The sequence below is a fragment of the Leucoraja erinacea genome, chromosome 16 (genome assembly GCF_028641065.1).
Source record: "Leucoraja erinacea ecotype New England chromosome 16, Leri_hhj_1, whole genome shotgun sequence".
NCBI lineage: Eukaryota > Metazoa > Chordata > Chondrichthyes > Rajiformes > Rajidae > Leucoraja > Leucoraja erinaceus.
This window is the reverse complement of record NC_073392.1, coordinates 28,203,102-28,220,831: the sequence shown is the minus strand read 5'-3', so window position 1 is coordinate 28,220,831 and position 17,730 is coordinate 28,203,102. Positions and strand designations below refer to the sequence as shown.

The 17,730-nt window shown below is 44.6% G+C and overlaps 1 protein-coding gene across 3 annotated transcripts in view; it reads left to right on the top strand.

Annotated features, from left to right (window-relative positions):
* Positions 1-17,730, top strand: part of prkar2aa (protein kinase, cAMP-dependent, regulatory, type II, alpha A) — a 192,673-nt gene that overhangs the window by 16,365 nt on the left and 158,578 nt on the right. The window contains exons 4-9 of one of the 3 annotated variants that reach the window (XR_008724761.1): positions 1,895-1,985; positions 4,150-4,267; positions 7,835-7,907; positions 9,239-9,348; positions 11,027-11,151; positions 12,536-12,651. Coding sequence is in view for 2 of the 3 variants with exons in the window: in XM_055648001.1 (XP_055503976.1) it covers positions 1,895-1,985; positions 4,150-4,267; positions 7,835-7,907; positions 9,239-9,348; positions 11,027-11,151; positions 12,536-12,598 (580 nt within the window). In the remaining variant the exon portion in view is untranslated. Of the gene's footprint in view, positions 1-1,894; positions 1,986-4,149; positions 4,268-7,834; positions 7,908-9,238; positions 9,349-11,026; positions 11,152-12,535; positions 16,971-17,730 lie in introns of those variants that run through there. The other 2 variants (XM_055648001.1, XM_055648002.1) reach the window with 2 other exon arrangements.

Below are 17,730 nucleotides of genomic sequence, written 5' to 3'. Positions count from 1 at the left end.
TTCCAGAGCTTTGGCCGCAGCGGGCAGAGTTGACCAGCCGATTGGCAAGGAAGTCCAGGCCTAGGCACCACATTTTCAGGTGAACTTCCAGCGGGATTTCAAGTGTGCTCTCGTAATTTTGTCCAGATGAAAGGAAGTGCCGGACCACCAGTTGCCGGAAAATCGGCGGTGGACCTGTACTTGAGAAGTTGCTTTCTTGATTTGAAAAGTCCAACACTGATCAAACCACTCTGAATTCCAAAGAATGCTTGAATCCCACCCACATGATACATCTTGCAGCCTGAGCGAAAATCTGCACGGATTTGTTAGCTGCAGCTACCTAAGTTCCAACATGTCACTCCCATAGCCTGCACCCTCAGTGACCTGTCTGTCAGTGGTTTCATTCAACTGCAGTGAATTTTAGGGGAGCCAAGACCCTCTGCAAGGATGTTGTCATCTATCCTTTGATCAGGTATCCAATGATGTTATCAGCTATTATCTTAAGCACTGATAGATTCATCGGGAAATTGAGGCGAGTGGTACAGAAGTTTGAAAACGCATACTTCCAAATTCAGGAACAGTTTCTTCACAGCTGTTATCAGGCAACTGAACGGTCCTGTCATCAGCTAGAGTGCGGTCCTGACCTCCCATCAACCTCATTGAGATCTTTGCTCTATTTTTAATCAGACTCCAATGTTTTATCTTGCACTGAATGTTGTGCCCTTTATCATTTGTATCTGTAGATGTCTTGATTTTACTCATGTATGGTCTTTTTTCTGACTGGATAGCTTGCAAACAAAATCTTTCCACTTTCCCTCGGTACACGTGACAATAATAAACTGAACTAAATGTACCCCTTCTGAGCTTGTCCCATTTTCTAGCATTTGGCCCAAACCCCTCTAAACCTTTATTATCCTTGTACCATTGGTGTCCAGAGATATCCCGTAGCTGAGGAAACAAAGGCTGGTGGCCTGTGGTGTTTTGGCGAGAGTTCTGTCGTTTTTTTTTGTTGTGAATTAAGCAGGCAGAATCAGCCTTCCATTCAGCACTGAGGAGCAAAGGTCCTCCAGTTACTTGACCCAAACAACTGTTGTTCATGTGAGGTCCTCGGCCTCGAGATGCAACATGTGCATCATGGGCAGCACGGTGATGCAGCAGATCGAGCGGCTGCCTCATTTTCCCTGTGACCGCGTGGGTTTCCTCCGGGTGCCCTGGTTTCCTCGCACATCCCAAAGACATGTGGGTTTGTCGGTTTATTGGCCTCTTCAGATTTCCCCTACTGTGTGTAAGGAGTGGATGAGAAAGTGGATAGCATTGAACTAGTGTGAACAGGTGACCAATGGTCGGTGTGGACTCGGTAGGCTGAAGGGCCTGTAGATGGATGGGAGAGGAGAGGGACATGAGTTTGCTGGTCAATTAAAACATCCAAGGAAGGCAGACACAAAACGCTGGAGTAACTCAGAGGGACAGACAGCATCTCTGGAGAGAAGGAATGGGTAACATTTCGGGTCGAGACCCTTCTTCAGACGGCGATGGCTGGAGGCCCGCTGCAGCCTGGGGCTTGCCTGGGACGGGCAACGCTCATAACAACGAGAGCGCAGATTGGACTTCGAAAATAGCGCCAAAACCTGGGACACCTTTCATGCGGACTCAGTGGACTATTTCTGTACACTTGTTAATCGGGAATGTGCTTGGGTATAGCAATACTCTGCTGGACTGTATGTAAGAAACTAATTTCAGTGCATGTGGCAATAAAAGCAGCATTGAACCATTTATGTGCTGAATCTCTAAACTGAACTAAATATGTCTTTCTAAACTCCCTGTATCAATGAACACATGGGAAATTTACTGTTTGTTATTTCTCAAGCAAATGGACAGGTTGACTGCCTCTCTCTGTTTGCATTGTCTTGCTCAGGTACCGCCAGCTGTTTGCTGCTGGGATGCTCTCTGGAGTCTTCACCACCGTGATCATGGCCCCAGGAGAACGGATCAAGTGTCTTTTGCAGGTAAAATTAGAGGATTTCTTCATCTGGTCACCAAGATGAAAGCCTAAAATATCTATTTTAGAATTGTTAGCGTTCTGTTGTTAGAGTGTCTGGTTGCAATGCGACGTTCCTTCTTGAGTTCCCTTTATCAGATCTAGTCAGTTCTACTGTAATATTAAATGTGCTTCTCCCTCTCTCTCTCTCTCCGCAGATGCTGTCTGACATGCTGGGCATTTCTTCTGTTTCCCATCTGTAAAATGAACACTTTCCCCAGACACCGCCTGATCTGCTGGTCATTCCCAGCAGACTTTTTGTTTTTTGTGTTGCATTTCATTGCTTTTATATCCCTGAATCTTAAATATCAGAAGCATTAGGCCAGCCTACCCTAGCCCAATCAGAGATATTTCCTTAGTCCTTCCATTCCCTCACCTATCCCCTGCCCCCGCACCTCCACCTGTAAATTTAAGATCTCGTGAGATGGGCAACGTTTAATAGGAATCTGAGGGACAACTTTTTCACTCAGAGGGTGATGGATGGGTATATGGAACAAGCTGACAGAGGAGGTAGTTTAGGCAAGTACTATAACAACATTTAAAAGATGGTACCCAGATAGGAAAGGTAAAGAGCAAAGTGGATCGAACCCGGGCAAAGTTTCGATGGGGTATCTTGGTTGGCATGGATGTTGGACCTATTTCCGTGCTGTATGACTCTAGAAATTGTTTTCTTTCTTTCTCCCAGTTCTTTTGAAAGGACCTGAAACATTAACTTTCTGTTTTCTCTTTCACCCAGATATTACCTGACCTTGTGTTTTCTTTAAGTTTCATTAAGTCTAGTGCTGCAACCAAAAATGAATTCTTGCATCTTCAGATGCCATCTAAGACGATGGTGAAATAGTGAAATGCGCAATTTGAAATGTTCTCTCTGCACCAGTGGTCGTTTGGTACAAGTGTTGTTGCTATTTTGCGTCTATGTATTTGTATGTGCGCTGTTAGATTAGGAGTTGGAACACACGCAAACTTGTGCTGCCTCGGCTTAATGACATTAAGGACAATTGTTATCGGTTGTCTGGCAACCTGGTGCAAACCAGCAATCAAACATGGGGCCCATCTGTTCAGAGCAACTCTCACATCCCTTTAGCAACTCTTACAGAGCAGGGATCTTTTAGTTTAGTTTAGATATACAGCACGGAAACGGGCCTTTCGGCCCACTGAGTCCACACCGACCAGCGGTCACCCATACGCTAGTTCTATCCAACACACTTGGGGCAATTTTTACAGAAGCCATTTAACCTACATACCTGCACGTCTTTGGGATGTGGGAGAAACCCAGTGAACATACAAACTCTGTACAGACAGCACCCATACTCAGGATCGAACCCGGGTCTCTGTTGCTTTAAGGCAGCAACTCTCCTTTTGTACCACTGTGACTTATTTGCCCTTTGTCTGCTTTGGATTAATTACCACCAGGGGGCGTTGATCGATGGGTGCCTCGTCTTTTTCCTTCTTTGTGTTTTGAGTTCGTTGTAAAATGTATGTTTTAGTTTATCTTTAGTTTTTTGTGTTATATGTAGGGCGGGGGAAACTTTAAAAAAATCTCTTTCCACAACAGAGATGCAACTTTTTCCATGTCGTATCTCCGCCAACACTGTGGCCTAACCTCGTGGAGCTGGCGGCCTCTTGCTGGGACCTCAGGAGCTCCAAACGCGGGCGCCTGCGGACTTAACATCTCGGAGCTGGCGATCCCTTTGCCAGGGATCGATCTCGGAATCTGCAGCTGCAGGAGCCTGCAAACTTTAACAACGTGGTGCTCGTGGTCCCTGGTTAGAGATCAACTTTGGGAGCTCCAGGCCGCGGGAGCTTCGACCGGCCCGATCGTGGAAACTTCCATCGCCGGCTGCGGGAGCTTCATTCGCCCTGACTAGATGGTTCGAACTCCCCCGACCGCGGGAGAAAAGGAGGAAAGAGGATTAAACTTTATTGCCTTCCATCACAGTGGGGAATGGGGAGGAGCCGCTGTGGTGGATGTTTATGTCAAATTTTTATGTAGTTGTGTGTCTTGTTGTTTTTTGGTATGACTGTATGCAAACCAAATTCCTCGTATGTTGCAAAACACACCTGGCTAATAAATTATGATTATGATGATTAATGTTTTCCTTATTTCCAATTTTTAATATACCTATTGTTAGATTCAAGCATCAACTGGTGCGACCAAGTATGCTGGCCCCTTGGATTGTGCAAGCCAAATCTACAGGACATCAGGCATTCGGGGCATCTACAAGGGGACTGCCCTCACCCTCATGAGAGGTAACTGAGAGTATTTGTATTACTTTCATGTTCATAAGTTCTAAAGCAGAATTAGGCCTATCATGTCTACTCAGCCATTCATCCATGGCTGATCTATCTTTCCTTCCTAACCCCATTCTCCCCATTACCCGCCCACACATGTACTAATCAAGAATCTGTCAATCTGCCTTAAAAATATCCATTGACTTTCAGACGATTGATTCCAGACAGCCGTCTGTGGCAATGAATTCCACAGATTCACCACCCTCTAACTAAAGAAATTCTACCGCATCTCCTTTCTAAACACCCTTTTATTCTGAGGCTATGGCCTCTGGTCCTGGACTCTCCCACTCGTGGAAACATCCTCTCCACATCCACTCTATCCAGACCTTTTACTGTTCCGTAAGTTTCAATGAGGTTCCCCTCCTCATCCGTCTAAACTACAGCGAGTACAAGCCCAGTGCCTTCAAACGCTCATCGTACGTTAACCCAATAATTCCTGGGATCATTGTCGTAAACTTCCTCTGGACCCTCTTCAACACCAGCACATCCTTCCTTGGATACGGGGCCCAAAACTGCTCACAAGTACTTCAGCTTATCCTTGTCTATTACTCAATCCAGATGTTACCATTTTCACTCTGAGACTATTTTATCTTAAATTAACCCTGATCCTGCCAGGGGTGTTGGAAGAGGCAGATTTGATTGTGGCATCAAAGAGGCTTTAGTCAGGTACATGGATGTGGCATATGTTGAGGTTTAGAGATGCAGCACGGAAACAGGCCCTTCGGCCCACTGAGTCCATGCTCACCATTGAGCACCTGTTCACACTTGTTCTATGCTATCCCACTTTCCCATCCACATATTAGGGGCAATTTTTAACAGGCCAATTGCCCTTCAAACCCACACATCCTTGGGTTGTGGGAGGAAACCCATGCAGTTACTGGAAGAACCTGTAAACTCCATACAGACAGCAGCCGAGGTCAGGATCGAACCCGGGTTCCTGGCGATGTGAGGCAGCAGCACTACCAGCTGTGTTGCCCAAATGCCCCTTCAATGAAATTGAAATTGTTACAAATGTTACTTCATGAATTTGTTTTGTTGTTGAACTTATTGTTCTATTTATCATTGTCATGTATGCTGTTTACTTTGAGTTTCATGTGAGCAAAGAATTTCATTGTATATGCCAGTAAACTCATCAGAATCTTTAGTAATTCCATCAGTTGCCTTATAGTTTAAATTTGGCCATTGGGCCCCATTGGGAGTATTGCATGCAGTTCTGGTCACCCCATTACAGAAGGATGTGGCTTTGGAGACGGTGCAAGAGAGATTTGCCAGGATGTTGCCTGGGTTAGAGAGTATCGGCTGTAAGTAGATATTCAACAAACTTGGATTGTTTTCTCTAGAGATTTGGAAACTGAGGGAAGTCCTGAGGAAGTTAATTAACTTAGCATCGCTATTGTATATTTCCCCAAGGTGGAAATGCCCAACACAAGAGGGCATATGCAGTTTTTACGTGAGAGGGGAAAGTTTAAAGGAAATGTATGAGGCAATATATATTTTTTAAACCCATAGAAAGGTTAGTGTCTTGGAATGAGCTGCCAGGGATTCATACCGCTACCCAAGTGAAATATGAGGTGTTTCTACAATTTGTGTGTGGCCTCATTCTGACAGAAAGCCCAGAGGCCTAGGACAGAAAGATCAGTATAAGAATGGAAGGGGAGTTAAAATAGTTACTGACTGGGAGATCCAGTCATCCATGGCAGCGAGCGCAAAGGTTCAACGAAACGGCCGCCGTGTCTACGCTTTGTGACGCCAATATATAGGAGCCCACATCGGGAACACCAGATGCAGTAGATAAGGCCGATGAGGTAAACACAAATCAATCGGACGAAGGGTCCCAACCCAAAAGGTCAGCTATCCATATTCTTCAGAGATACTGCCTGGCCCGCTGTTACTCCAGCACTTTGTGTCTTTTGTCGGTGAAATAATAATTATAGTTTTGATCAGTTCTTGCTAGTTGCTGCTGTTTTACGCAGATCGCTTCATTGTTAGCTTGCAGACAGATTGTAGGGCTTGCTGTTACCTTGGCAATCTCCATTGGAGTGATAGTTACATGATACAATCCATGCTGCTTTCTGGTATTTGGTCTGAACTTAAAAGGATTCCAGAATATATCTCGCGAAGCAAACACACCATCCATTAATAGACACAAAATGCTGGACTAACTCAGCGGGACATGCAGCATCTCTGGAGAGAAGGAATGGGTTCAATCTATTAACAATTTACGGGAAAAGGTACAATGCAGAATAAAACATACTTATGTTGTGGTTACGTTTAGAAAAAAAAAGTAACACGTTCTACCATGTTGATTCAACAAGAAGTAATTTGAAAAAAATTAAGAACTGAGACTTGCAACTTCTCTTGCTACTCGATTCCACTGTGCCGCCTTGTTGTCCGAGCAAAATCTTGTTCAATATGAGCAAAGCGTGCAAAGTGTTGGAGGAACTCGGTGGATCAGTCAGCATCTGTAGAGAGAATGGACAAACAAGGTTTCATCTCTCTGCCTTATCTCTCTCCGTCTCTCTATCTTTGTTGCTTCTTCTTATCGAGTCCACACACAAGATTAGAAGTTGTTCAGCCAGAACTGACCACACTTCTCGGCATCTGCATACAATGGTGTCTGACTTGTGCTTCTTGTGCGTGGTGGTGGAAAGATTGGTGAAAACAAGACCATGACGTGAACGCTCTTTCCTTGATCCCATCTTTGTTGCTGATCCCTGCCATCACTTAAGGGTGGACGAAAGCAGATCGTATGAAGCAAGAAAAATGTGGAAAGTTCAAAGAAGATACCAGTATTGAACAATGGAACATAAGAGACGGCAGATGCTGGAACCTTAAGCAAAACATAAAGTGGTGGAGTCAGGCAGCATCTAAAAGGAATGAACAGATGACATTTTGAGTTGGATCTGAAGAGTAGTCCTGACCCAAAATCTCATCTGTTCACAATGATCAGCAACAAAGATAGAGAGAAACAGAGAGAGAGATAAGGCAGAGAGATGAAATGGTGTTTGCCTTTCTATTCACAGATGCTGCCTGACTCGCTGCGTTCCTCTGACTCCTTTTATTTTGCTTGTAACAAAATGTTGCTAATATTGAACAAAGGGTTGGCAAAGTGGCACAGCTGGTAGAGATGTTGCCTTTGCACCAGAGACCCAGGTTTGACCTGACCGCTGGTTCCCGCTGTGTGGAGTTTGCACGCCCTCCCTGTGACTGCATGCGTTTCCTCTTAGTGCTCCGGTTCCCTCCCACGTATGGGTTTGTAGGTTAATTGGCCCTCTGTAAATTGCCCCTGGTGTGTAGGGAGTGAATGAGGAAGTGGGGTTACATAGAACAAATGTAATTGAGTGGTCGATAGTCGGTGCACTCGGTGGGCTGAAGGACACATTTCATTACTGTATCTTTCAATCGAACAATCAAGATAGTTATAGGCAGATAGAGTAGGTGATGGGTGATGTCGTGGGAGGTGTTGTTAAAATAACAGTTGCATCAAATGTCTCACTTTTAACTTTCAACCTTCTGTTCCATTAGATGTCCCAGCGAGTGGAATGTACTTCATGACATACGAGTGGCTAAAGTTTTCACTTACTCCTGAGGGACAGAGGTCAGTAACACTTTCACATTGCATTTCCATTCTAGGCCCGATTGAATTCCGAGTAGTGCTGGAGTAACTCAATGATTCAAAGAAACGTTATTGTCACATGTGCTTTGTTTTTGCATTGAACTGTGAGATCATACAGCAGACCTCACAGAGGCAGTACACAATTGTCATCACATTTTGCCACCGACAAAGTTACAAAAGTTCACCAAACAATCCTGCCTGCTGCCGCACGTGGCAGAAGACCTCCTCCCCACACCCACCTTACTTAATTCTCGGCGCCTCCACCCTCAACCTCCAGGTCCCCCTTCATTCTCTGAGACCCCTCACCCCGACCCATCTCGCTCTCCGCAAGTCAGGCAGCATCTTTGGAGAATGTGGATGGGTGACGTTTCTGATCGGGACCAGGGCCGGATTTAGATGAAGAGAGGCCCTAAGCTGTTCCACTTGTGAGGCCCCCTCCGCGTTGGTTTTCAGCGCTGGCGGCGAGGCAGCCATGGCGGCCAAATCTCCCACAATTCAAAGCGAGGGGGAAAGTGCCCAGCGCCGACCAGTTGCCGTTGCAGTGCGCATGCGCAGGGCGGCCGATGATGTGCTGGCCGTGGTTGTGCGCATGTGCAGGGGGGAGGACGTGCAGGCTGCAGCAATGCACATGTGCAAGGCGGCCTGCCGTGCCGGCGGATGAGGAGCGAGCGGAGCCCGGCGGCCCGGACACGGATTGCGGGGGGAGATGGAGATAGAGAGGGGGGCTCGAATGCTAGGTGTCCTGCCTTGGCCGGAGGCCCCCCCCCCCCCTAGACCTCGAGGCCCTAGGCTAAAGCTTGTCTAGCTGATAGGTAAATCCGGCCCTGATCAGGACCTTCCTTCAGACTGTTAAGCTTTAATTCCAAACACATAGCCACCCACCTTCCAGATTCCTAGTTCAGGAAAAGAACTCTTGGCGTGCCGATTGGATACTTTTGTTTTGTTCCCGAAGGGCACGCAGAAGTAAAGTATATTATTGTCGTTGGCAGTGTTTGTAACCACATTCTTGGAAAGGAATTGAAGACTAGTTGGAAAACTGCCCAGCACTGTTGTTAGATATTTACCACAGACTTGCTATATATGAACAGAAGGAGAGGTTTGTGGGGCTGATGCCTAATTCCCTCCTGAGCACTGTGTGAAAGGCAAGAATTAAGACGTGAACACAGTGGTGAGAAAATGGAATGGTTCCAAGGATCTAATTGCAGCATGTGGAGCCCACAAGGACACGACGGGCCAGGCAGTGGCCTTCTGTACCAGGTTAATTGAGTGATTCTAACTCCACAAATCCCTGTGGTTTTTCACCTTGGCTGCAGTGTGGCTGATCTTAGCGTTCCCCGGATCCTGTTTGCGGGTGGAATGGCTGGAATCTTCAACTGGGCAGTTGCAATTCCTGCGGATGTGCTCAAGTCCAGATTTCAGACAGGTCAGTTTCTTCTTCACTTCACTTCTGGTCACTTTGATGATTTGAGTTAAGAGTCATTGTGGATGGTGATGTTTTAGTTTCAGAGGCCCATGCTAACCATCGATCTCATGTTCATACTTGTTCTATGTTTAGCCACATTCCCATCCATACTCTACACAACTAGGAGCATTTTCAAAGGCCAATTAACCTACAAACCTGCACGTCCTTGGGATGTGGGAGGAAGGCGGAGAACGCGCACGCAGTTACAGGGAGAACATGCAAACTCCACACAGACACCCCTCGAGATCAGGATCGACAGCGGATCTCCTGTGTAAAGTGGCAGCAGTTCAACCAGCTGCGTCACTGCCACTGCGATGTGTTGGAAGCAGCCTGATGTTTGAATGTAAATCAAATTTAGGAGGCATAAATAGGGTAGATATTCCAATAGCCAATACTGGAGGGCAGAGCTTTATGGTGAGAGGGGAAAAGTTTAAAAGAAATGTGCAAAGCAAGTTTTCTTTTAATACAGAGGGAAGTGGGTGTCTGAAACACGCTGCCAGGTCTGGTGGTGGCGACAGCGGATCTTTTAAAAGGCTTTTAGGTAGGAGCATGGATATGGAATAAACGCAGGCAGAGGAAATTAATTTAACTTGGCAACTTGTTAGTCACAGACATTGTGGACTGAAGGGTCCATTCATGCACTTAACTGTTCTGTGTTTTATTAACCTCCGCTTGCATCACAATCCACTGATAGCCTCTGAGAAGCGAGTGCTTGTGTGTGCACAGCAGGGGAAGGCAGGATTCAGCTTTGCAATGTCCAGTCACCTCACTGACACTGATGGATTCTCCTCTGAGGTTCGGTCTTTGGAACAAAGCACAGGAAGGTTACTGGGACCTGTGAAACCGTGCATGATTTACCGCCTTGCTTGGAGTAGAACTGGAGAAATAAATGACCTTCTGGTTGTTTTATTTTCCTCTTTCAGCTCCAAAGAAAATTCTGCAGGCCAATGTAGGCAGGTTGAAATTAATGAGAGATGCAAGCAACAGTTTGGCACTGGAACAGCCCCTTCAACACACTGACAGTTTTAGTTTCAGAAATACAGCACAGAAACGGACCCTTCAGCCCACTGAGTCCATGCCAACCCGTTCACATTTGTCCTATGTTATCCCACTTTCCCATCCACTCCTTACACACTAGGGGCAATTTACAGACCCACACGTCACAGGGAGAACTTGCAAACTCTACACGAATAGCACCCGAGGTGAGGATCGAACCCGGGTCTTTGACGCTGTGAGGCAGAAACTCGGGCAGCGGCATCACTGTGCCTGTCTATACCGACCAACAAAAGACGCAAAGTGCGGGAGGAACTTAGCCGGTTAGGCAACATCCCTGTAGTTATATGGATACGTGACGTTTTAGGTTGGAACCCTTTTTCAATCTTTCCAAACTGAAGAATGGCCCAAACTTGAAATATCACCTATCCCATGATGCTGCCTGACCCGCTGAATTACTCCAGCATTTTACATACATTTTCATTCAAATTGTTTTTCTCTATATTGCAGGTACTGGAAGTCCAAGAATAGATCATATGATGGGTAATCAACAGTGTGGACCATTTGGGTGGAATGGCTTGTTTCTTTGCTCAAATAGCTCAAATTCCACTAACGGATAATTTTCCTTACTTTGCTAAACTCCTAGCTCCTGAAGGGCTGTATCCCAACGGCTTCCGTGATGTTCTCCGTGAGCTGATCAGGGAAGAGGGCATTGGCTCCCTGTACAAAGGCTTCACAGCTGTTATGATTCGAGCTTTCCCTGCTAATGCGGTGAGGACCAACTATATATCATTACAATGGGGGCAGAAGTTTTGTTTATCGTAACGTGTACCGAGGTACAGTGACAAGCTTTTTTGTTGCATGCTATCCAGTCAGCGGAAAGACTTTATATTACTACAATCAAGCTGTCCACAGTGTACAGATACAGGATACAGGGAATAATCTTTAGTGCAAGATAAAATCCAGTGCAGTCTGACTAAAGATAGTCTGAGGGTCTCCAATGAGATAGATGGTGGGTCAGTTGCTTGGTTATAGGATGGTTCAGTTGCCTGATAACAGCTGGGAAAACAATTGTCCCTGAATCTGTAATACCATATGTAGTTAGATAACTGAGAAATGTGTGGCAATCAAAGAGTGGGAAATATGTATCTTGTTTTATTGTTTTTAATTACCACGTGGTGTATGGCAGTGAGGTGAAGCACCTTTTATGATCTGTTGGATGTGCTACATTTACACAGCATTGTGAGCTTATTCCAGGCTTTTGCTTCGCTTTGGTCACAATAAAAATCTGCTAGTGGAAAATTGCCCTACCTTGCTGCTCCCCCTTGTTAGAATCGTACTTCAGGTCATTATGGGTTTGGGTTTATGATTGTCACATGAACGAGATACAATGAAAAGCTTTTTTTTTTGCCTGCTATCCAAACAGATCAGATATATACCATACAGAGATACAATCAAGTCAAGCTCAGGTAGAATCGATGAAGCAAAGGGAAAGATACAGAGTTCTCAGCATTGTAGCGCATCAATTGCATAGACAAAATCCAATGTCCCCGATGGGGTAGAGGTGAATCAGACAGTACCCTAGCTTAAGGAAGGACCATTCAGAAGCCTGTTAATGTAGGGGAAGAAGTCTGGTGGTGCACGACTGATGGGAGCCGGGAGAAGAAGGAATGAACAAGGTAGGACAAGTCCTTGATTATAGACACAAAATGCTGGAGTAACTCAGCAGGACAGGCAGTATCACTGGAGAGATGGAATGCGTGGAGTTTCGGGCCTCACTCAGCCACACCTGCAACGGACCCCAACTGCACTTCATTCAACGCTACAGGTTCCAGAAGTCCTTGATTATGTTGGCTGCTTCTCTGAGACAGCATAAAGTGTAGATGGAGTCAGTGTGGGAAGACTGATCGCATTGGATTTTATCGTTTGCCACCATCCCACTGTGAGCACAGGCCACAAGTGATGCTTGCATAGAGGTGGAGGGGAAGGATTAGTGTATTTTATACATTTAATAAATAAATGAATAAAATGGAATTAATATATTCTGACCACATGCTGAGATAGTTTGGGAGAGGTTTTCAAATTGGCTCTTCTGAAAATAAAACTATATTTCCAAATGTGCCAACGTTGTGTTTCTTTAATGCTCTACTTTCAGGCCTGTTTCCTTGGATTCGAGTTGGCCATGAAGTTTCTCAACTGGCTTGTACCTGACTCGTGAATGGGGAGCAATATTGGATTGTTGTTGAAATTGTGAAGCCGCTAATCAGAAAGGTGTGACCAATCTTCAACGAGCTGAATCAGGAATGGCATTTTATCATCTGATAATTACCGATTTAATATTTTATAATTTTCTTGAGGAATATACTATATATATATATATATAATGCATACACTTGCCTTAACAATGTTCAGCAGGTGACTGGGTTTGAAGTGAAGCCCTGGCATCCAGCTGGTTTTGAGCCATAATTTCCAAGCAACATGTACACTTGCAGGGGGATAGTATCTAGTTATGTTAGGCTTGCGGAAAAATGATCCCTGGTCAAAAATCTCATTGCCCAGGACTTTATTTGCACTGAAATCTATTGTCATTGTTAAACCTTTACCAGTACGCCACAAAACCTGATTTTGCAAACTCTATGGAAAATACTGGATGCATACAATGTCTGAAGGGAAATAATGGTTGATATTTTGCACATTGCCATTTATTAACAAAATTATTTTGAATGTGATTTAAGCATGATGTTAAACAGGGTATTTTTTTTAACATAACCAACCTTGTATATAGGTTTTAGACATCGACAGATTTGCACTAGGTAGAATACTGTGGCTGCACTGTTGGGACTGACAGTGGAGATGGGGCCTGTCTGCACCAGATTATTAAGTGAGCTTTACTCCCTGGCTCCTGTACTACAGTTTGTATGAGCATTGACATCTGCACAGAGTAGTCCTTTATCCATCTGGACCTGAACCAACCACCCCTCTATCTCTCAGGAGCAACACCCAACCTGGCCTTAACATGTACCTGCAAGTTCTAACCTTGTCTGAACCCACACGGATAAATGATACTTTATTCTTTTTAACTGCCACTTACACTAGAGTCAGTCGTGCTACTTCTCCATTTACGGATTCAGACCAGATGTTTCCATAACAGTTGTAGTTTTAAGTAGTGTTGAAATATTGTTACAATTTCATGTTGATTAACTAATTTAGTTTAGTTTCGAGATACAGAGTGGAAACAGACCCTTCGGCCCACCGAGTCCATGCCTACCAGCATACATGAGCACTATCCTTCACACTAGGGACAATTTACAATCTTCACTGAAGCCAATTAACCTATAAACCTGGTCGTCTTTTGTGTGTGGAAAGAAACCGGAGCACCCAGGGAAAACCCACGCGGTCACGAGGAGAATGTACAAACTCCGTCCAGACAGCACCCATAGTCAGGAATGAACCAGGGTGTCTGGTGCTGTAAGGCTGCAAATCTCCCACTGCACCACCGTGCACCTCCAGATGGCCGGAGTGAAATGATATCATGGCCAGGTGGTTTTTTCATTGCGATATTGTTCTCCTAGTGACAAATATCCTATGGGCATTAATGCACGAGATTTAACCTGCATTTGGTCCAGTAGGCACTGTGGATGATGGTGGTAATGCTGATGATGGCAGAATGGTGGTTGTACTGGGGCTGTGAAGAATGGTACTGTGATCTTGCCTGTGGAATCAAGCCATGTGAAATTGTTATTCCAGTTGTTAGCGGGCAGCCGAGAAAGGAAGCTTTCTTACAACCTCAGAAATGTTGGCCTGTGGCTTCCATTTTTGTTTGAATATGTGCCTTAAGTGTCAGGTAATGTCAGTGCCATTTGTGGAGGGAGGAGGGAGATTGCAACAGGATGAGAAAGTTGAAAGAAGCTACCCAACACAAATCACCTTCCACAGCAACACTGAGCATGTACACATCTCAAAATAGAGGCTGATACACTGAGTGCAGACACAAGGAACCACAGATGTTGGAATCAAATGTAGAACACAAAATGCTGGAGTGACTCAGCGGGTTGGGCAACATTTTTGAAGAACATGGATAGGTGAACTTTTGAGTCGGGACCCTTCTTCAGACTGAGAAACATCAACCGGAAACATCACCTATCCACATCCTCCAGAAATGTTGCTTGACCTGCTTAGTTACTCCAGCACTTTGTGTTCTGATACATTAAGTGTTTGCTTCCACAGATGGATGCTCCCTTTTCTGAGTATGTTACTTTCTCCCTGTGACGTGTGGGAGTTTTCCGGGTGCTCAAGTTGCTTCCCATACTCCAAAGCCGTAATGGTTTGATGGTTAATTGGCTTCAGTAAGTTGTAAATTGCCTTGGTGTTAGTCTACGAGGTGATCGCTGGTCAGCGCAGACCTGATGGGTCGAAAGGTCTGTTTCCGTGCTGTATATGTAAGATGAATTGATACTGAAATATTGGCTCGCTCGCTCGGTATCATTTCATGGTGGGCCGTTTCACCAAGTGGTGAATTACAGCTGAGCTTGGTTCGATGGCCACTTGCTGTATTCAGCTGGGTGATGGTTAAGGCAGGTAGTCGATCCCCAGCCTGCCTGATGACTTACTCCAGTTATCAACAAAGTGAGTTCTGACCAGGGATGAATGGTCCACATATATGGGCAATGCTTCAGTTACCAGCGGGGCTATTGATCGGCCCTGCAGACCTTTGAGGAGATCCTAATTACTTCTGCATGAGGTTGTGGGGGTGGGGCTGGGGCTGGTTTTGGTAGGGGGTGCTGGTTACAGTGTCGTGCAGGAAGTTGACAATGTGATTATGGGCAGAGATAGAAGAAGATGAACTTGTTCACACTTTTGCTTTTCAGAATTTTCCGAGTTCACTTGTGATTCTTTAATTCATGGCTCCAAATTGATGGTATGCCAAATTCAATTATGTTTTTAATCAAAACATAACATTGTTTTGAGAAGCACTTGGGCATTTACTGCCCCCCTCCCCTGAGATTTAATGTTCTGGGTTTGTATGCATTTGGCGACATAATTTGAAACTGATACCTGAATGTAATTTTCCTTAAAACTGCTTCAACATTTTAATGTGTGCCATTTTGTTTTTAAAATATTAGTCATAATTTGTGATTATGCAGACGAATCTCTGCATCTGCCTTACACTGTGGAATATTAATTATATTTTGTGGATTGCACTTGATTGAGGAAATGATAAAGGCTGTCGTGTTTGAGCAGAGATCTAGGTAATTAGCTTTATTGAAGCTAGGGATAAAGCCACTGAAGGTCAGGGGCTCAGGAGGAATAAAATAACCACTTGAATCAGCTGTTGTTCTTTAACGCCACTTTTTGAAATAGGATGAATTCTTGGGTCATTCTCAATTTGTTCTTGAGATGGTGTTTTCCAATGCCATTCCTTTGTTTCCATTGGAAATTTAGATACTGGTTTCCATTTAAAAACTGGTGGCCTTCGGAACAATCCTTCCTTGAGAGCATTTGTGTCCATTCGTGTTGTCTTTGTAAAAGACAAGTGCATGTTTTAAGCAATTATCAATTTTAGTTTGCACTTCTGTTATTTTGAGGGGAAAGGTTGATTCTGAAGCATCTCCATGCTAAATCATTGTCCAGGTTTATAGCTTCATTCAGCCAGTTGAGGAGGAAGCCTTAACTTTGCTTCATGGGCTTTACAGTTATCCCCTCAAAAGTCAGTGATTCAATGACTTGCTTATAAAGCCAGTCACTGTACCGTCCTTGAAAGTGAGTTGGGCGGTGTTACCTGTTAGATACAGCAATGAGTCTCACCTCTGTTCTTGTCCTCCCAATATCCCATAGGATGGACAGTAAAGTCTTGGCCATCCACCTGTTGGTGAAAGTGGACGTGAGCAGAGCCACAAAGATATAAAATGCATCAAACTCTACTGGCATTCCACCTTGATTCCGGTTTAATGCTGGCCAATGGTTAAATATACCAACAACTGACTGCTACTTATGAAAAGGGTTCAGATGTGTGTTTAGAAATTTGAGTCTAAAAGCACACAATTGTACCATATCAAAGTTAGATGGGCTTACTAACCCAAGCCTCAAACTAGTGAGTACTGCACAGTAAGAAATGTTGATCTTCAGATAAAAAGCACATTCAATTCCGTCTGTCCTCTCAGAGACGCACAGGTTTCCTAACAGCAGTGTTTATTCTTCTTGCTGTCCAAGACAATTTTATTCCTTTTATTCATAGTACAATAATAGGTTAGCTGCTGAAATCATTTCTGGTTTTGGGAACTTGTACGTTTCCTACAAAACAAAAGTGAAACGCTTCCTTTGGGATATTCTTTGACTGCAAAAGGTTCTTTATAAATGCCTTTTATTTTGACTGGGTGGTCGTAAGATTTTTGAAGCTGTTTGACAGTTGTACTAATGCCCTGTATAACACGGGTAAATGTTTAAGTTGGCAACGCTACCCTAGAATTACCTCTTGAAGTACAGATCCACAGTATTCTTTGTACGGAAACAAATTACCTCATCTATACTGAATTAATATGCCTCTGGTGTTTAATGTTCTTTCACACAACAATAAAGCTGATTTCATTGTACCTGTTGTGTGTGTGTGTTGGATAACTGAAGGTTTGGTGTCTTCACTGGAGAAGATGGAAGAACCTGTGCAGCTCGAGTTTTAGTTTAATGATGGAATTATTCGCTCACTCATGACATTGAGACAATGATGTTCATGCAGCAACCCCACTGGTTCATGCATGGTGCATCAATGCCAAATTCTCCAAACCATCCCTTTCCTGCCAGCTCACTCAGTCAGAGGATGTTTCCCCTCATGGTCGAGAGTCACGGTACATCAACGCAAGGTAAGAGTTGTTATTTGAAATGGAGAGAAGAAAAAATTACCTCACCAAAGGTTGTGAAACTCGACAGCTCGTAACCCCAAAGAACGATGGGCTCTGGCTCTTGCTGACTCCATCTGAAAGCTAGTCGGGCCAGACTTTGGTTTACCGACTTCTATAGATGTACTGTGGAAAACATCCTACTAAGTTACAGAACAGCTTGGTTTTGGAACAGCGTAGCCCAAGACAGCAACACATTACAGAGTTGTGGATTTAGCCAAGTCTTTTTTGCCTGTCATTCTGCTGGGCAGAAAATGCCAAGCTTGAAAGCATGTACCACCAGATTTTGGAACAGCTTCTTCCCCTCTGTTATCAGATTGTTGATCAGTCCTATAACCTAGGGTGCAACTGCCATTTTCACGCAAAAGGGATTTGTCTAATTTGGCATCATGTTTGGCGCAGACATATTCAGGGCCGGCCTTAAGCCGATTGGACCAATTGCTCCCAATTGGGCCCCGCG